This window comes from Haemaphysalis longicornis, unplaced genomic scaffold (genome assembly GCF_048455015.1).
Source record: "Haemaphysalis longicornis isolate Haplotype H1 unplaced genomic scaffold, Haemaphysalis longicornis Haplotype H1 scaffold_1, whole genome shotgun sequence".
NCBI classification, from domain to species: Eukaryota; Metazoa; Arthropoda; class Arachnida; order Ixodida; family Ixodidae; genus Haemaphysalis; species Haemaphysalis longicornis.
Window position 1 is genome coordinate 91,959,573 of NW_027526203.1, and position 19,927 is coordinate 91,979,499.

Sequence of the window (19,927 nt, forward strand, 5' to 3'; positions counted from 1 at the left end):
TTTCGAGCCGAGAACAAGGCTTCAGTAATCAGGTACGTTTGCACCCAGGCGCAAAGGCCGCGTGAATAGAAGCAAAGCAACCAAACCACGAACAAGACTGGCGCAACAGGAGGAGAGGGCCGCACATTGGGATCGAAGCAAAGCATGGTGTCGCACTGCTGAGAGCTGTCAAAGCACTCGCAAACAAAAGGCGCTATTTTCACCGCAACTACTATAAACAAACGCCTTTCGGCAGGTGTGTGTTCTGCATTGTCCTATATAATATCTAGTGTAATCGTATATCCCAGCTGCCCCCTACCATAGCGGCCGTAGCGGAGCGTGGAGGTAGAAAGCTCAGTAACATATTCGAAGCTCGCTTCTCATGCTTATGGCGGGTGCCGTGTACCCAGGGCCCTCACCCGCTATTTTCTTTTGTTGCCTTGGTTTTAATTTGCTAGAGCGCCGGGCCGAGCACCCGCTGAAACACTCGGTCAGACGGTCGACATGTGGACGTCGTATTCCCGCTAGATGCTTACCAGGTCGGCTTGCAAGCTACGAGGCCATTCCTTGCGTTTCGGGTACGGAGGGTGGTAGGAGAACGCAAAGTAGACTCGTTGGTTCATGTTTTATGCGAAAACGCTTTGCATTCTTATCTTCAAGATTTCGCAGCATCAGCTTGCGGTGAGAAACAGCGCGGCTTTGGAGGCGCGCCGTTCGTATCCCCACGTCCCTGCTTGTCGATGCTATTCCCCGCCGGCTGGCCTGGTCTGGTCTGCCATGATGGCAGACGCCGGTCTGCCATCGGCACCACGGGCAGTTGTATAGAGAAAGCTATGCCTCAAACAGCCTGCCGAAGCGCGACGAGTCGACCTAACGGCACCACCGGCCAGACGCGCTCGCGCCGCTCGAAGCTTACTTTCACACAAACTGCGGCAGGCTGCGCGGATTCAGTTCTTCGAGATGTGAAATATGCGTTCTCGTGCTTGTCACCGCTGACCCCTTTGAGATGTACCGATGCAGTCATCGCCACAGACTAATCAAGTATCCGGAAGGCACCAGCCATGGTGACGCTGTCGTCCAAAAATCCTCATTCTATTCCCATTCCATTCCTGGCAAAAGACACTTAATTCTATTCCCATTCCATTCCTCCAAGCACTGTCCTCATTCAATTCCCATTCCATTCCGGCATCTCGGAAAGGCACAATGAATCCGGAATCATTGCAATTCCGGAGTAGTAACTCCGCAACACTGTTTCCCACCACCCTCTCCTACCTTCTTAGAGGTTCCATAAAGCGGAAAAGGTGCGATAACGTTTATTTATGACCTCACCAGTCGATAATCAGACACCCCACCAACCACATTTCTGCTGCAACCAATAATGCGCATCGTGAATGCTGCCGTAACCACAGCTAACCTGAATTACGAGCCCAAAGTGTCCCATGAAAGTTAACCGCCAACCATATCTGCCTCCTAGGCTACAGTTCATATGTGCTCAGATCTCAAAATGTACTCAAAACTCCGAAGGTACTCAAATTCAAAATGCGCTCAAAACTCAAAATGAACTCAGAACTCACTCGGTCCCTGGCGTACTCAAATTCAGTCGGGCTAAAACTCACTCAAGCTCAAACTCGCCATGCTACCCTAGCCTCGGCTCACTCAAACTCAAACTCACGAGTGAGTGTGAGTCCAAATGACTCTGAGTGAGTGGACTCATGAGTGAGTCCGCCGACCTATGCTCTTTATTGCGTTCTTTTTTATCTTTTCCTTTGCACTTCAACACTGCACATATATATTTCATTTGTAGAGCTGTAAAAATAGGGATTTATAATAACAGGAGCATCACGTATTTTCTAATTTTAAATATCGTCCCAACTGCAGTAAGGCCTTTTCCACATGCAATGAGCTTTTGGAGCGCTTCTTTGTTGGGGTATTTTCTAGTACATTTTTCAGAGGTTGAATTGAATTTACAAAGAAGCTGTAAATTTGAAACCATTACTAATTTAAATTTTTTTTCTTTTTTCCCCCTCGGTACTGGTGAACAATGAATTCGTTGGCGTGGTCTGTGTCAACCCTCGCTCATTGTGTACGTCCACCCCGGCATATTAGTTCTGAGGGTCTCCCCTATTGACCCATAAAAATATTCATTTGGTGACGAACCAAAGGGCGGGGCTCTAATGTTTATTCTAGCGAGGCTGTTGTATTTGGTTCGCTCAGTATCCAGACTCGCATGGGTACGTCGTGCGACAGGCGTTAATGCGTGACTTCATTTCGAGCAACACCGCTGTTAACACTACCGGAAAATCTGGCGGCGTTTTATGTTCCAGTTCTTGCTAAACTGAGATCAATGGAAGTTAAATCTGTGCGCCTTTTGAGCCACTACGATTTTCACGGCTAGAAAGAGTATGCATTGCTTTCACACAGAGGAATTACTGCAGGTACTAAATTGTCTCGTACGTAAACTTCTTGGCATGTACAAAGTTTTTACCATAAGGCACGTGAGCTTCTTTCGCATGTAATATTTGCTGCCCACGTTTCTTGCGATCGCCAATACACTAATCCCACAGCACAGTTTGCTTTACCTGCAGTGAAAGCTCCCCGCCACAACGACTAAAGAGAGGACTAAGGATTACCTTGGGGGCACTCTTGTAATTGGGAAACAGCCGACAGGGGTTTCGGGGTTGAATGGGAGTACTTAACCAAGGCTGCCATAACGCCAGGTGTTAGTTTTTTCATTTTCTCGTCATTTGTTTGCAAAAAAAAAAAAAACCAGTGAGCTGGAGATGCCCGACACCTCAGCCTTAAGTTCTACCACGTTTTTTTCTTGGGGCCCCATGGCAGGTTCTCGTTGCTGCGATTAAAGGTTTAAAAAATATACCTGACTAATGAACTTGCGGCAACAGTCGTTATTGTGGAGATAATTGAAAAGTAAAGCCTTGGGGTAAAGATTTAAGTAACACGATGTGCAGGCTGCTTGGGTCATGACAGAAAAACTAAGTTAGACCGGCAACTTGGAAAAGGGCAGATGAAAGTTGTAGGGCACACGGCGCATAATATTAAGTATTTTGTTGTAGCGAATGTCAAGCCATTCGAGAAACACATACCCAAGGGGTTTCAATACGTAGTGAGTTGAACTGTTAACCTGCACAGGTTAAGAACAGCAACGGAACGGCAACAAAAAGCCAACAAGAAACCAGCATGTCAGCGCGAGATAAAGACCACCAAGGCACGAGTTGGAAAAAAGCCGCCGAGGACACTGGGAGATTTAGTTCTCCACCCCGTTGTGCGCGCTGGGGCAATGAATCTCGGCCCTTGGACAAACTTTTGGGATTTGCTGGTTTCGCACCCGGCGTTTTACGGCTTTCTGAATAGTTTGCAGTTGCCATTAGGGTTTTCTCTGAGCCAAACTCGCTACGTAATGTAATGATGGTGTGCTTATGTAGAATTGCTTGACTGTTGCTCCAATAAACTGGATAATACCGTGAGCTGTAAGAGCTGGTCTCGTCTGTCTTCGATCCTTCAAGTGGCACTAAACTCCCTTTCGGGTGAGTTACCCAACTCGCCCATTTCGGCTACTTCATCTTACTTTATTTTTAGAGGAGTGTACAACATTCCTTTTTTTTCCGCGGCTTTTCAGCGATGTAAGCCTTCTTGCGTGCTACGATTGCGGGTGTCACCCTTTGCCTTCTGCAGTTGTTGCTATGAAATTTACGATAAATCACAACTCATCTTTTCACTTATTCAGACAATAATTACCCTAAGCAAAATCGCACCAAGCTAGAATATTTTGCAGGAATTTTACTTGTATTTTCCTGTGTCTCATTTTTTTTTGCAGAAATGAGACTTGCCTCCCTCCTATAGTCGGGCATGTTCTCAAGGTGCTTCCCGTCGGACAGTTTCAACTCGATTACGAGTTTTTTGGACAGCCCGTTCAAGGTAGGTTGCACTTCCCATCCTTCTGCATTAAAAAAAGACAAACACCGTCCGCCGACGCCACTGTGCGGATACAGTTCAGAAAACCATTGTTGCCACGATTTCCTATCCGCTAGAAGTTTTTGAGATGGTAAATGGTAACAGTGTTATCTTACTTTCCGTCATGCATAAATCCAATAGACATCATCGTCTTCACAGCCCGAAACAGAAATACTGCCATGGCGGAATAACAAAATATACCCCAAAAATTCCACCTACAATAAATGCACTTGATAATTGGAGGAAACATAGTTAGGAATGCGACGCAGGGAAGCATCATCAGTCACAGGTACACATCATCCGCTGATGGTGCAACGAAGGAAAAAAAAGAAATTAGTGCCCTTCCACTTTGTGAAGAAGGATGACCTGCAATGGCGGAAGAAGTACAGGGAGCGCACGAAACAAAAGACGCTTATCGTAATTTGCATATTGCCTAGCAAATTAGCTGAATGAACCTCTAACGGATCCAAGCTTTGTTCTTGCAGATAAACACGGAACTGCCTGTGTCCCTCCCGCGTTGTAAGCATCTTATTGTTTGTGTAAGGCTGGGTTCAGACTGTTCCGGCAACTGTCGTAATAACTTTAAAGAATGACGTCATTTCACGTGTCAGCCAACCGAACTGCGTGACATGGCTTTTTTTACGTTTATAGATCACGATACAGGTTTTGCGTCGGTAATCTGGACATAGCCTAAAACACAAAGCCAATCTGCTGTACCTCTGACTCCGGACAGGTTCCATTGGGCCGTTTACGCCCGCGTTTAAACCTCGCACCAGCCGAACGGACATGCCATCCATGAGTAGGGGCATGAAACCCACAGGTGCGTGTGCACGCCTGCCATCCTTCCTCCCACTATTCTCCACTATAAACCTGCGCACGCATAAACCGCCAACCGGTCACATGCGCGGGCTTAGAAGTGACACAGGCCGTCGAAAATATGCCCTGAAAGCCCTTTGAAGAAATGCTATTGGCTCACGTCGGCGTTCCAAGAGGGAAATTTGCTGTTCATCCTGGAGGGATTCATCACTACTCGACGAGCTGAACTTGAGGCGGTAACGGCGATGCCAGCAGCTTTCCGTTTTTTTGCGCCGATTACTGCTAAAGCACCTGGCACCATCTCTGGGTGGCGTTTGTAGCGGAGTACCCCGTAAGCTCCGCTGAATGCACCCTATTCTTACAGAGGAAACATACAAAAAAATATTAGGAGCCCACATTTTCACGGAAGCACTGGGAGTGCAGTCCGGTTGCTTTGTTCAGGTCAAAACTGCATCGGTGATTTAGTAAATCCGGAGCTAAAACTCCCAACTAAGTGGTACAAGTTCGAGCGACCATGAAGGTTTCCGGCCGCAGTGTGTTCTACGGGATGTTGTTAGCGCATGCATTAACTGCCCGTTTTTCTGTGCTGCCTTTCGTACAGGAGGAAGAGAATGTCTAATGGGATTTTACATTTAACAGATCATATTGGTTTCTCAAATTTCAGGTTTTGGGCTAGGATAACTCCAAGAAGAATTGTCAAATCTGAATTATGTGGGCCAAGAATGATGTGTGGTGTGAACGTCAGTTCTTCGTGGGCGAATGAATGATCATGAAAGTGGTTTTTAGCCTATTAATTTGTAGCAGGTTTTCTTAGCAGCAGTAGTGAACCCTTTAGGTGTCAGTGGTTAATGTTTCTGTTAGCTTAGAGGTATTTTTGTCGGAAGCAAGTATTGTGGTATCTCCAGCATTGAGGACAGAGTCACCGTTGTTGAGGCAGGTAGGGAGGTCATTGATATATATTACGGTGAGGATGTTACGGAGAGGAATACGTAAAAATGAAGGTGTATTTCACACACACACAGACGCGAGCACCGCGTTGGACCTAGCCCGAACCTCTTCTTCCTCCCAGCTGAGCCCTAGCACATGTCCGCAATGCTTGGGGCTATGTACTAACATTTCGTTCTTTGGCTACTGACACACTGTAACATAACCCCCGCGGCAAAAAGCGCCGTCTCGGTGCTTCCTAGGGCGATGTTGTGCGAGGGCGATGGTACGGCTTGAGGCGGGAAACGTGGACAATGTCTGTTTTTCCGGTGCCAAGGTGGTAAGTTGGCGAAGGGGCGGCTTGGGAGATTTCGTAGGTGACTGGGGTCACTTGACGGACCACATGGTAGGATCCCGTGTAAGGTAACAGCAGTTTTTCAGAGAGCCCCACACGGCAGGACGGCGACCACAGAAGAACAAGAGACCCAGGTGAGAACTGGAGGTCTCGGTGGCGGGAATCGTAAAGCGCCTTTTGGGAAAACTGCGATGAGCAGAGGCGAGAGCGGGCAACTTGTCGAGCATGGTCGGCACGGTCAACTGCGGCTCGGGCATATTCGGAGTTGGAACTGAAGGCGGCAAGAGAGTGTCCAGTGGCAAAACAGGCTCGCGACCGTAGAGCAGGTAAAAGGGAGAATATCCAGCGGTGTCGTGACGGGACGAATTGTACGCAAATGTAACGCACGGTAACGCCACGTCCCAATCACGATGGTCGTCGGAGATATACATTGAGAGCATGTCGCTAAGTGTTCTATTGAATCTCTCAGTGAGACCATTCGTCTGAGGGTGGTAAGAAGTCGCGATCTTGTGCTGCGTTGAGGAAGCACGAAGAATATCGGCGACAACGCGAGACAAGAAATAGCGGCCCCAATCAGTAAGGAGCTGACGAGGAGCGCCATGATGAAGGATGACCGCTTGGACAAGAAAATCGGCTACGTCAGAGGCACAGCTAGTGGGGAGAGCACGTGTAATTGCGTAACGTGTGGCGGAATCAGTGGCGACCGCGATCCACTTGTTGCCCGAACTGGATACCGGGAAAGGACCAAGGAGATCGACGCCTACACGAAAAAATGGTTCGGTGGGTATGTCCACCGGTTGGAGATGGCCTGCTGGGGATGTCATAGGCTTTTTACGGCGTTGCCAGACGTCGCAAAAGGCCACATAGCGCCGTACAGAGCGATAAAGGCCTGGCCTGAAGTAGCGACGACGCACGCGGTCGTAGGTGCGCGAAACTCCGAGCTGGCCTGCAGTGGGCACGTCATGGAGTTGCTGGAGAACGTCCGAGCGCAGACGTTCAGGAAGGACCGGAAGCAACTCTGGACCCTCGGGGCGGATGTTGTAGCGATAGAGGACCCCATTGCGTAACTTAAAGAGGCGCAGTGAAGGGTCATGGGAGCCAGAGTAGAGATGGTTCATAATTGCGCTGAGAGATGGATCGCGGCGCTGCTCGTCCCCAAGGCGTAACAAATCCGTTATTGCGAGCACACTACTTGAGTTTCTCGAAACAGCAAGGTCAAGGGTTGTGAACCGGATAACGGGACAGGCAATCGGCGTCTTGATGCAAGCGGCCGGACTTATAAACTATGGTGTACGAATACTCCCGCAGACGCAGAGCCCAGCGACCTAGGCGTCCTGTAGGATCTTTCAGAGAAGAAAGCCAACAGAGCGCGTGGTGGTCGGTTATCACCGAAAAAGAGCGTCCATACAGATACTGGCGAAATTTTGCTACAGCCCACACCAGTGCCAAGCACTCCCTCTCCGTGATTGAGTAGTTCTGCTCAGCGGACGTCAGGAGGAGGCTGGCGTATGCAATAACACGGTCTCTACCGTTCTGTCGCTGAGCGAGGATAGCGCCAATGCCATGTCCGCTAGCGTCAGTCCGGACTTAAGTGGCGGCAGTAGGATCGAAGTGGGCCAGGATAGATGAAGTGGTGAGAGCGGATATCAATTTAGCAAACGCTTCTGCTTGAGATGCACCCCAATGGAACTCAGCGTCCTTTGTAAGAAGGTCTGTCAGAGGGCGCGCAATGTCAGCAAACCTCAGTATAAAACGCCGGAAGTACGAGCATAGGCCAATAAAACTACGGACGTCCTTGGATGAGGGAGGCTCGGGGAATTCCTTGACTGCGCGTACTTTGTCAGGGTCGGGTTGAACCCCGTTATTGCCAAGGATGGTTATCTGGCGGTGGCCAAAGCGACATTTTTTTTAGTTCAGCTGGAGGCCCGCACGTCGAAATATTATGCGGATGTCTGAAAGGTGCTGAAGATGCGTTTCATAAGAGGGTGAAAACACTATCACATCGTCTAGGTAGCATAAGCATGTTGACCATTTGAAACCGCGAAAAGAGTCCATCATTCGCTCGAACGTTGCGGGAGCATTGCATAGTCCGAACGGCATTACTTTGAACTGGTAAAGGCCGTCTGGTGTGACGAAAGCAGTCTTCTCTCGGTCCAACTCATCAACAGCTATCTGCCAGTAGCCAGATCGAAGGTCAATAGAAGACAAATATTTAGCACCGTGTAAAGAGTCGAGAGCATCGTCAATCCTGGGTAGGGGGTAGACGTCTTTTTTTTTGTAATATGATTAAGATGCCGGTAATCAACGCAGAATCGCCAGGTGCCGTCTTTCTTTTTTACCAGCACCACTGATGAGGCCCAGGGGCTGCACGAAGGCTCGATAATATCCTTGGAGAGCATCTTGTCAACTTCGGCGTGGATGACGTCCCGTTCAGCGCGAGATACCCGATACGGGCGCCTGTGGATGGGGATGGCGTCACCGGTGTCGATTCGATGAGTGACGAGGCTAGTTCGACCCAGCACTGGATTGTCCAAGTCAAAGATGTCACCATACGAAGCCAAGAGCTCACGCAGAAGGTGTACCTGATCTAATCAAACCTGATCTAATCAGAGGGCTAATCATAGCGTTGAATTGAGTGGTGGGTGGAGGTGTAGCGGACGAAGTGGGCGTGGGATATGGGGTCTAGGGTAAAAGCAGAAATTTGGAAATCGTAGACCGGACAAACAGTAGTGACAGTCATTCCTTGTGGAAGAACCTGGGTGTGGAATGCGAAGTTCAGAAAAGGCAAGGAGACGTGGTTCTGCTGTATGGAGACAATAGTATGGGGAAGAGCAACGTTTCGGGTGAGTAGAACGTCAAGGATGGGCGCAACGACGTAGTCTCCATCGGGGACGGGCATGCTTGAAGAGAGAGGGACATAAGTAGCGGCTTGAGGCGGCAGGCGAACGTGCTCATCAGAGCGTAAGTGGAGGAAAGGTGGGGCGTGGTCGTCGGAGGAAAGTGGTAGATCAAGTCGAAGCAGACCCGTCGAAGAGTCGATTAGGGTGGTATAGTCTGAGAGGAAATCACAGCCGAGAATGACGTCATGAGGGCATTTGTCCAGAACAAAGAACATAACAGTGACGGGGTGGCCAGCTATGCTCACTCGGGCGGTGCACATACCCGCGACAGCTGAAGTTCCTCCGTCAGCAACGCGAACGTGCGAAAGGGCAGGGGTGAGTACCTTGCGGAGGCGAGAGCGCAGCTGTGCACTCATGACGGAGATGTGGGCACCAGTGTCGATTAGGGCATTAACAGGGACGCCATCAATTTCAACTGCTAGCAAATTGTCTTCAGTCGGCAACGTCAAGAGAGGGTTTGCGGGGTCGGTCGTTGATGCAGCGTCCCCTCCGGGAGCTGCATCATCTAGTTTCCCGGAGATGAACGGCGAGAGTGGTGCGGCAAAAGTCGACGAGGTTCCGGAGAGCGAGACGGGCGACGGCGTTGGGAGGTTGTACTCTCCGGTGGAGCATCTGCTGGTAATTGGGTCTCAAGCTGGGGCGGCGAGCGATAGTAGGTTGGGCGGTGTCCATTGTTGCGGCGAGAGTCGTCCCAAAAGGTACTCCTGGAGGACCAGCGGTCCCGACAGTAGCGCGCGACGTGCCCAACACGCCTGCACTTGAAACAAATCGGCCTGTCATCCGGAGTTCTCCATTCAGCCGGGTTTTGATAGCGCGTAGGGCCGTACACATTGCGTGGTCCGGGTGGGGCATAACTGGGGCGAAGAGCAGGAGTTACGGCGCATACTGGCTGGAAGCCCATGTTGGTAATTTCGTCACGAACGACAGCTTGAATGAGCGAAATGAATGGAACAGGGCTGGCGACGGCACAACACAACTTGCACAACTTGCACAACAGGTTTATCTACCCACAGCCACATCTAAACATTTAATTCCGGTGGAAATGCCATACTTGTAAACATTGTTGAACAAGAACAAAATATCACCCAAATTTGAGGCTGGAGACGGCACAACACAACTTGCACAACAGGTTTATCTACCCACAGCCACATCTAAACGTTTAATTCCGGTGGAAATGTCCATACTTGTAAACATTGTTGAACAAGAACAAAATATCACCCAAATTTGAGGCAAAAAATCAATACATAAGTTATATTTGCAGTGTTCCTTTGTAAAAATTTGTGGGTGCTTTATCAAATAAAGGTGCACGACGTCCTGGAAAAGGTGCACGACGTCCTGACCAATGGGCCGAAGTTTGCAGCTCATCCGCAGCCAAAACCTCTTGACCTCCTCGCCATGGTGCACACTGTTGCCAACTGTGCTCTGGAGAGCGGGAAAGCCGCTTGCATTACCGAGGGGGTTGATTGCGAACTGGCTGCAAGAGATTTGCAAATGGTTTAGGCTGGACTTTCAAAGAAACCGTCGATTTCCTCCATGACAGTGGACTTGTGCCCCTGCAGTCCGACAAAACCGGAGAATTCGCAGTTCTTGAAGAAGTGCAGTATCAGGAGAAGGCAGAAGCAGCCATCACCAAGAACTTCCAGCGAGAGGAGGGCGTTAAAGAAAAGCATCTGAAAAAGATGCGAACGTCTGCCGAAAAGCTGTGCAACGAGTTGGGTCTAGAGCATCTGGCCAAAGCAATCAAAAGCAGCACGCAGGTCAGTCTCCGCCCTTTCTTCACGCTGAAGACTCACAAGGAGGATAAACCTTTCAGGACTATAGTAGTAGACAAAGGTAATTGGCAGAGACATGTGGCCACTTTCCTTCAGGGGCACTTAAAAAAGTTGCCAATAGATGATCCCTTCTTGATAAGAAGCTCGGACGAAGTTGTAGAGTACCTAAAAGACAGCCCCTGTATGAACTCGTTCTCATTTGACGTGCAAGACTTATTTTATAGCGTACCCCAAGACAATGTTTTGTTAGCGGTGGAGCAGAGCATAGATGTTTACGGGAATGTGCGATTCCAAAACGAAGTGGGTATTTCCTCCACGAACTGCTTGTGTCTACTGGAGTTGTGTTTAGATTCGTTGTACATTTTTCACCAAGGATATGTTTTTTCGCAAAAAGAGGGGGCGCCAATTGAGTCTTGTATCGCGCCAGTGCTTTGTGACCTATACCTTGCGCGTGGCGACAGAGAGCTGGAGGATTCTTTGAAGGCATACGAGGTGTCTAAGTGTTTTGATTATGTTGACGATTTTCTTGTGTGCATACCCTCCAGTCGCAACGTTCATGACGCTTCTGAAGGTATTTTGGAGATGTTTAAGGCTGCCCACTGTGGTCTCCAGTTTACACATGAGCTTTCTGTGAATTACTGGTTGCAATTTTTAGATCTTAGCCTCAAAAAGCTTCTGAACACACTTGCTGGTCCTATCGCACCAGGTCTGAAAACGGCTTACTCCCTTTCGACTCTGCCCATACCAAGCTGATCAAACGTGGAATTGCATTTTCGTGTCTTTCGAACGCTGTCAAAAAATCTTGCCCCCACCGTATCACGGAAAGCCTTAGCTTCCAAGTCAGTCGGTTAAAAAAAAGTGGTTATCGAGACGCGTTGCTAGTTTCAGTTTCAGAAAAAGTCCTGAGAACAGTTGTCAAAGAAAAAGGGTGTAGAAGTAGGAGGTGTGAAAGAACGCATGCGACCTGCCGTCTTGCAATACGTCCATGGCGTTTCCCATAGGTTAAAAAAAGTGGGGGAAGGCATAAAGTACCAGTTGTCTTCACTGCACCTTTAAAGCTCGGTGGCCTTTGTAAGGCATTGCAGCTAAGAAAAGAAAAGGCAGCATCTAAGGCAAAAGGCAAGGTTCGGCATGTGCGAAAATTTGTGAATTGCTCGCAGGGTGTTGTATATAAGATACCTTTGAAATGCGGCCGTTTCTACATCGGACAATCAGGCCGATGCATTAACGAAAGACTGCGTGAACATAGGAATGCCTGCCAACAGGTCAGCATAGTAGGAAATCTAGCGGCACACCGTGCGAAGTGCAACTGTGAGGTCGAGTTTGAAAAAACCTCCATTTTGTTCCGCGCTAAAGGCAAAATGTCGCGTGATATATACGAAGCGTTTGCAATGATGTCAGGACGTGAGGATGAATGCGTCAGCACCCCTTCGATTGCGCTAACGCAGCGTGAGATTCTGTTTTTAGAATCATCTTTTTAACGGCAGCACCTGGACCGGCTTCTACCACCGCTATCTTTTTATATGTATCTTTTTATCAATAGTCGCACTTTCATTCCCCATCTTTTTGGAATTTGTTGCATTCTGCGTTGTTATATAAGTGTGTGTTTTGTTCCGAATAAATAAGTTGCTAGTGCGCCGTCTTTTCGTGAAAGTCTACGTTTTTTTCCCGTGTCCGTCTCAGTGTTCTTAAGAAGCGCAACTTACCCTCGAATGGAGAGTAGAGGCAGCACGGCGAGGCTCAGCGAAGATGGCTGAATCAGTCTGGCCAGCGAGCGGTGGACCCACACATTTACGTCGTCGTCTTCAGACATCTGGCTTGCCAAGAAGCACGGAACGTAGCACTAACTGGGGATTGAACTCTGCACGGCGATCAAACACACAGTAACCAGGGGCGATCGCACACATCGCGAGCAGGGCATCGCGGCTTGACAAATAGCCACGTGACACTTTCCCCCCCCCCGCCCCCGCCCCGTCGAGAGAACATCGTCCCGATGCGTGCAAACCTCTTGGAAAAAATTTCACCATCTTTTCGTAGGGGAACCCTGAGTAGTATGCGAAGCAGCCATGGGGTCGACTCAAGTTCTCGTTAGTTTTCAGTTCGATCGAGGCGTTGCGGGAGGAGAATGAGGGGAGCGGGGTGCGCGCGTGCGTCATTTATACCGCGGAGCTGCAGTGGCGCCTCCAGCGGAGTATGCAGCGGCTACTGTCGCGTCTCTAACCCTAAGCTGCTTCGCATTATCGCGCGCAGAGCGGCAGGTGTTGCCGTTTGTTGCACAATCCCGGATAGGAGAGGACCTTCGGAGAGGAGAGGAGGAGTGCCGGAGAGGAGAGGAGCGTCGGAGAGGAGAGGAGGAATGCCTTGCATACTACTCAGGGTTCCCCTACGGGGAGATGATGACGGTGTTTGAACGCGAAGCTATCTCGTGATGGATTCTTTGGTTGGCCAATCCCTAGGGGCATCCTGCCAGAATCATCATGAGCGGTGCCTGGCCAGGCATGCGCAGTGGGTGTGTGGACGGCGTACAACAACGAAAAGGGAGGGAGGGACACAGCACCGAGCATGAGATGCTTCGCATTTAATATCAAGTGGTGCCGACCGACCAATGAAAATCCTGGCGGCACATAGCAATGAGAGAAAAGAGTGCCGATACTCTAAAAGCCTTTATTTAGTGACGCTAGCTTGACCAACGTGTGCTCGAGGCAAACATGCACGAACGCTTGGCACTTTCTCGGTATTGGCGCTTGGCACTTTCTCGGAACGCTTGGCACTTTCTCGGTGGTAGACACTTAGCAGTGCCTAAATGCGGAAATCCGAAAGCATTTCACAAGTCGTGCTGAAATAGAGGCTGTAGGATCCATTACACTCTCTCTCATGCTTGCTGCAAGCATACTGAGAAGGCGCGAAAGAGTTTATACCGTATTTTCGCGCGTATAACCTGCCCCTGCATACAATCCACACCCCCACTTCCAGACCACCAGAAAAGAAAAACAGTCAAACCCTGCCGTAAGCGGCTTGTAGTAAGTGAAACGATCCTGGCCAATCCCCCAAGTGGGTATGCGCCACAAACTGCGCAGGAGGCCGCCTGGTTCTTGCTGCGGCAGGAAACTAAACATCCCCCTCGCGAGGGGCACGATCAAATGCAGAGCATTTCCGGGGGCGCACGACGTTAGGTAGTTTGCGTTACGTTAATGTTGTTGCACTTGTTGCTGTTGGTTGTTGTATTGTAATTAAATGAGGAGACGTGATTACGTGGTCACGTGACATCATTTATTAGCAGGTGGGTATGACATCATTTATTAGCAGGTGGGTGTGATTATTGTGGCGCAATGGTAAGAGCACCATGTACCTCGCCTTCCGCCCACAGGTAGTGAATGCGTTGTATCAGCAGCTTCTTGACGTAGTTTGAACGAGTCAAGGATATAAGGCGCCTTCGTAGCCCTCCATTCTGAGTCGGCTTTGTCGCGCAGTGGGTAGAGCACCATGTACCTCGCGTTCCGCCCGCAGGGTCGTGGGATCGAAACCAGACGCCGGTAAGTGTTATTTTTTTCTATAGTGTAGGGGGAGGGGTGCGGACTACGATGGAAAACTAGAACGGGTGACATCGTGAGTTAAAGAAATGCTCTGCATTTAAAAAGAAATGAATGCGCTTGCTGAATTGTCCCTCAACGTTTCGTTGAGGGACAATGCCGCAACGATTCCGTCGTCCGACAATGCCGCAACGATTCCGTCGACGGAATCGTTTGAGAAACGATTCCGTCGTCCACAACTTCGTAGGTTACGTCGCTAAGTTGGCGCAAAACTCTATAATTACCAAAGTAGCGTTTGCGGAGCTTTTCAGAGAGTCCTCGACGTCGAACAGGAGCCCATACCCAGACTCGTTCACCGGGTTTGAAGACGGCAGTCCTGTGGCGGAGGTTGTTACCGTGCGTGTCATAGCGCTGCTGCTGCCTTGTTCGTAAGCGCGCCAGTTGACGCGCCTCTTCCGCTCGTTCCGTAAACTTATTTAGCTGCATGTTGTCGTTGCTGGTTTCGTGAGGCAGCATTGCGTCCAACATAGTGGTCACGGGACGGCCGTAAAGGAGGAAGAACGGTGTCATCCGGGTCGTGTCTTGTTGAGCCGTATTGTAAGCGAATGTAAATGAATGGCAATACGGCGTCCCAGGTCTTGTGCTCGGCGTCGGTGTACATACTGAGCATATCCGCTATTGTTTTGTAGCCGTTCAGTCAAACCATTTGTCTGCGGGTTGTACGCTGTTGAGGTCCGATGTCCAGTACCGCTGAGTTACATCACTGCGTCGACAAGCCCAGCAGTAAACGCTTTGCCTCTGTCCGTAATAGCAATGGCCGGGGCACCATGCCGGAGAACAATGTTGTCAATGAAAAACTTGGCAACCTCGAATGCAGCTCCTCTTTGGAGGGCTTTTGTTTCGGCATACCGAGTGAGGCAGTCGGTGGCGACTACAATCCACTTGTTTCCCGCGGACGACGTCGGAAATGGTCCCAACCGGTCCATTCCGACCTGTTCAAACGGCTTCTCGGGGATTTGGACAGGGTGCAGGAGGCCCGCTGGCCTAAGTGGTGGCGCTTTCCGTCGTTGACATTCACGGCACGTGCGCACGTAATGCCGCACGCTGCAGAAAGTTTTGGCCAGTAGTATGACTGCTGGATCCTAGTCAGGGTATGGGTGAAGCCGAGGTGAACCGCCGTCGGCTCATCGTGGCAAGCCTGCAGAGCCTCGTTACGAAGTATTGCTGGAACAACAAGCAGGTAGCTTCGACCACGCGGAGAAAAGTTCGCTTTATAGAGGACACAACCACGGACACTGAAGGATGAAAGCGCTCTTGAAAACACCCGCGGCCCAGTGGGCGAACGTCCCCCCAAGAAATCAATCAGCGGCCGTAGCTCGGAGTCCCCTAGCTGCTGTTCTGACACGGGGGATGTGTCCAGCACGCCAAGAAAAGCGTCGTCATCGGTGCAGTCATTCCCCGATGCAGGGACAGCTGGGGCTCGGGAGAGACAATCGGCGTCGGCATGCTCTTGGCCTGACTTGTAAACGACTTTGACGGCAAATTCTTGAAGCCGAAGGCTCCCCCGAGCTAATCGTTCAGACGGGTCTTTTAGGCTCATCAACCAGCAGAGCGAGTGATGGTCAGTGACCACTGTAAATGGACGGCCATACAGGTATGGTCGAAATTTAAGTACTGCCCAAACGACGGCGAGGCACTCTTTTTCGGTGGCCGAGTAGTTGGCTTCCGAAGAAGACAACGTTCGGCTGGGGTAAGCTATCAGCCTTTCGGCGCCGTCTTGCCATTGCAGAACAACCGCTCCTAGTCCAACGTTACTGGCGTCGGTGTGAAGTATGGTGGTGGCGTTCTCGTCGAAATGGGTCAAGACCGGAGGGGTTTGCAACCGTTGGCGCAGCTCGTCGAACGCCCTCTGTTTGTCGTCATTCCAAAGGAACACGACATCATCCCTTGTAAGGTTGGTCAGCCGAGCTGCAATGCGGGCGAAGTCCTGTATAAATCGTCGGTAATTGGAGCATAGCCCCAAAAAGCACCTCACGGCTTTCTTGTTGGTTGGCACGGGGAACTGGGATACCACTTTAGTCTTAGCAGGATCAGGTCGAACTCCAGTACTGCTAACCACATGGCCGAGGAACACAAGTTTCTCGTACCCAAAATGACACTTTTCAGGCTTTAGTGTAAGTCCGGCGGATCGTATTGCCTCGAGGACGAACGTGAGACGTTCGAGGTGTTCTTCAAACGTGGTGGAAAAACGCGATCACGTCGTCCAGATACACCAAGCAAGTTTGCCACTTTAGGCCCGACAGCACGGTCTTTGAAAAGGGGCTGGAGCGGAACACAACCCGAACGGCAACAATTTAAATTCGTACAGTCCATCAGGCGTCACAAAAGCGGTTTTCTTGCGGTCCCGTTCATTGACCTCGATCTGCCAATACCCGCTTTTTAAGTCCATAGAAGAAAAATAGCGGGCGTGTCGTAGTCTGTCGAGGGAGTCGTCAATGCGAGGCAACGGGTAGGCATCTTTTTTGGTGACCTCGTTGAGTTTGCGGTAGTCCACACAAAACCGTAATGTCCCATCTTTCTGTTTCGCTAAAACTACGGGCGACGCCGAAGGACTATTCGACGGTGCGATGACGTCGTCTTCCAGCATTTGCTGTACTTGCTGCCGTATTGCATCGCGCTCCTTGGGGGCCACACGGTACGGGTTCTGACGGATGGGCCTCGTTGTTTCTTCGGTAATTATTCTGTGCTTTGTCAGATGTGTTTGACGGACACCTGCCGTGGACGAAAAACAGTCCGGAAAAACAGTTCCAGTAGGTCCGGGAGTGCTCGGCGTTTTTCGGACGACAGGTTGGTGCTGACGTCTATTGCGAGTTTGGCGCTCGCTGTTGAGCTGGCACTAGTTTGGAGCACGTAACAGCCCTCTGTGTCGTGGACAGCTTCAACGAAGGCTACAGTAGTTCCTTTCATGATGTGCTGGCGGTCATTGGCGAAATTGGTGAGCAGCAGATTTCCGCGGCACAGGACATGTGCACCAGGCGTCTCGCGATGGCAAAGCCATGGTCGAGGAAGAGTGATGTGTGCAGCTCAGCAACGCCATCGGCAGTGCAAGGATCGTCGCACGATACTGCGACGAACGCGCATGATCGTAACGGCACACTTACGTCGTCAGCAGCGATACGCAGCGGTAGAAGTCGGTGCTCAGTAGGGTGTACTGGAGGCAGGTTCGTCGAAAGGCTCACCCTGCCCTCACCGATGTCTATAACGGCGTTGTATTCGCGCAAGAAATCCATGCCGAAGATTAAGTCTTTGCAGCACCGAGGTAGAATGACGAAAGTGCCAACAAAATCGGAGCCTCCTAGACGAATCCTAGCCGTGCATTTCCCGACTGGCGTCATGAGGTGGCCTCCAGCGGACCGAAACTGAGGCCCGTCCCACCTTGCGCAAGTGCTCGGCAAATTGCTAGCTCACGATTGAGTAATCTGCTCCGGTGTCCAGCAAAGCGGTCACCTCCTGCACATCGACAGAAACCCTGATCTCAGCACTAGCGCCTTCGTCGGCGTTAAGCGTCGTCGTCGTTGTGTGCTTACCCTGCGGCAATACTGTATGGGCGCTTTGTTCCCGTTGAGTAGTAGCGGCACATCCGTTGGTTGACGTCGGGGGCGGTGGAAGGTGTTCCGAGCTTCTGCAATCAGCAACCTTGCTTCCCCAGGTCGCTTCGTCTAGTTTCCCCGCCGGGGGGTGGAAAACTGGACGTCGGGGCCGTCTCGAGGGGCGCGACGGGTCGGTGGGAGGTGCGGTGCTGGAGACGGTGAGCGCGATCGACGAGTAGGCGACGTGGTGTTGCGTGCAGTCAAGTAGTCGGAGATTTCGGTCGGCCCCCAAGACGGGGAGGAGGAGCAGCCGGAGAGAAGCCACGTAGTCCGATCTCGCGGTAGGGGCACCGTCTATAGACGTTGCCAGGCTAACTGATAGCACAGGGGTTGCCAGTCAGCTGTGCGCCACAAATCCGTTTTGCGAACCCGGGTCGGTGGGAATTTCGCCTGCGAAGTGGACCACAACTGCACAAGCGGGGGTGGCTTACGGAAAGGGACAGTCGGCAGGTTTGCTGGCTGCCGACGCATGGCTGCTGCGTAGCTTGCGGGGCTCTCTTGCACGGGCGGGTCGGGAGGTGAGAATGCTTGACGCAGCTCTTCGTGCACAATCCTGGTCATGGAGGGTGTCGGCTGTGGAGTCGCAATTCCAAGTTTGCCTAGATCTTCGCGCAAGACCGACCTGATCAGTTCCGGCAAAGAGCTGTCATCGCTCGACAGGCTGGCAGCGGTTCCGGGAGCGTTGCCGGACCTCCGAGAATACTGACGACTTCGCTCCCGCACAGCCCGCTCGATAGCCGTGGCCTCCCTGATGAACTCTTGCACAGTGCGTGGCGGGTTTAGGACAAGGCCGGCAAAAAGTTGCTCCTTGACGCTGTGCATAAGGTAGCGACGTTTCTTCGCGTCCGACATGGAAGCATCAGCGCGGCGAAAAAGGCGTGCCATGTCCACGGCAAACATGGTGACACTTTCGTTGGGTTTATGGATTCTTGACTCCAGCATCCGCAGCGCGAGCTCAGGACATATGGGTCGGAAAAGGCTTACTGAAGCTCCTGGCGGAAGTCTATCAACGTCGTGAATGTAGCCTCGTGGTTCTCGTACCAAATACGAGCGCCGTCTTCCAACGAGTGGTATACCTGCCGCAGTTTCAGCGCATCATCCCACTGATTAAAAGTGGCAACACGCTCGAAGTGAGCAACCCAGTCTTCCACGTCCTGGAAGGCATCCCCGTGGAATTTATTGTGTTCGCGATGCTGGTGAATTACCACCTGTGGTGCGGCCATAATAGGAGCTTGCGGGGCCTTACGGGTGCCGACATTGGAAAGGCCCGGTAATTTAGGAGAGAGACCGAGCTTGCGCCGACTGATCCGATGGACCGGCGTGTTGATGAGACACGGCCTTTCTGGGCTGGCAGGGTGCCATGCATCCGAAAACCCGGCTCCTCCACCAGCGTTGCGTCTTAGTGGACGGAGATGTAGACAGCAGGATGGAGATGTACCTATTTATTAGGCGTAGCGCTACACCGAAGAGTAGAGGCAGCATGGCGAGGCTCAGTGAATATGGCTGAATCAGTCTGGCCCGCGAGTGGTGGACCCACACATTTACGTCGTCGTCTGGCTTGCCAAGAAGCACGGCACGTAGCACTAACTGGGGATTGAACTCTGCACGGCGATCAAACACACAGTAACCAGGGGCGATCGCACACATCGCGAGCAAGGCATCGCGGCTTGACAAATATCCACGTCACAATATAATCAAGGTTCACTCCCACTCTCAATATGGCGCTGACAAACAACTTCTTTTACCTGTTTTTAATAGCCTGATAGGTTCACGATTGGACTATGGAAGTGTTGTTTATGGATCAGCAAGTAAAACATGCCTCAAAATGTTGGAGCCAGTGGTTCATCTGGGGCTTGAGCCTGTCATGTGGCGTCTTCCGCACTAGCCTGGTCGAGAGCCTCTATGTGGAGTGCAACAAGAGCGAGCATACACAGATCTCTTTTATGCTTTTAACATTTCATCCATGCCTCACCATCTTTTTAGATCAGTTTTTTATGATACATCTATGACTGCACTCCTTCTAAATCAACCG

General features: G+C 50.9%; 1 protein-coding gene across 12 annotated transcripts in view; it reads left to right on the forward strand.

Moving 5' to 3' along the window:
* Positions 1-19,927, forward strand: part of LOC144178022 (papilin-like) — a 758,094-nt gene that overhangs the window by 277,767 nt on the left and 460,400 nt on the right. For all 12 annotated transcript variants that reach the window (XM_077705608.1, XM_077705588.1, XM_077705615.1 and 9 more), the window contains exon 4: positions 3,812-3,912. In XM_077705608.1, the coding sequence (XP_077561734.1) occupies positions 3,812-3,912 (101 nt within the window). The remainder of the gene's footprint in view (positions 1-3,811; positions 3,913-19,927) is intronic.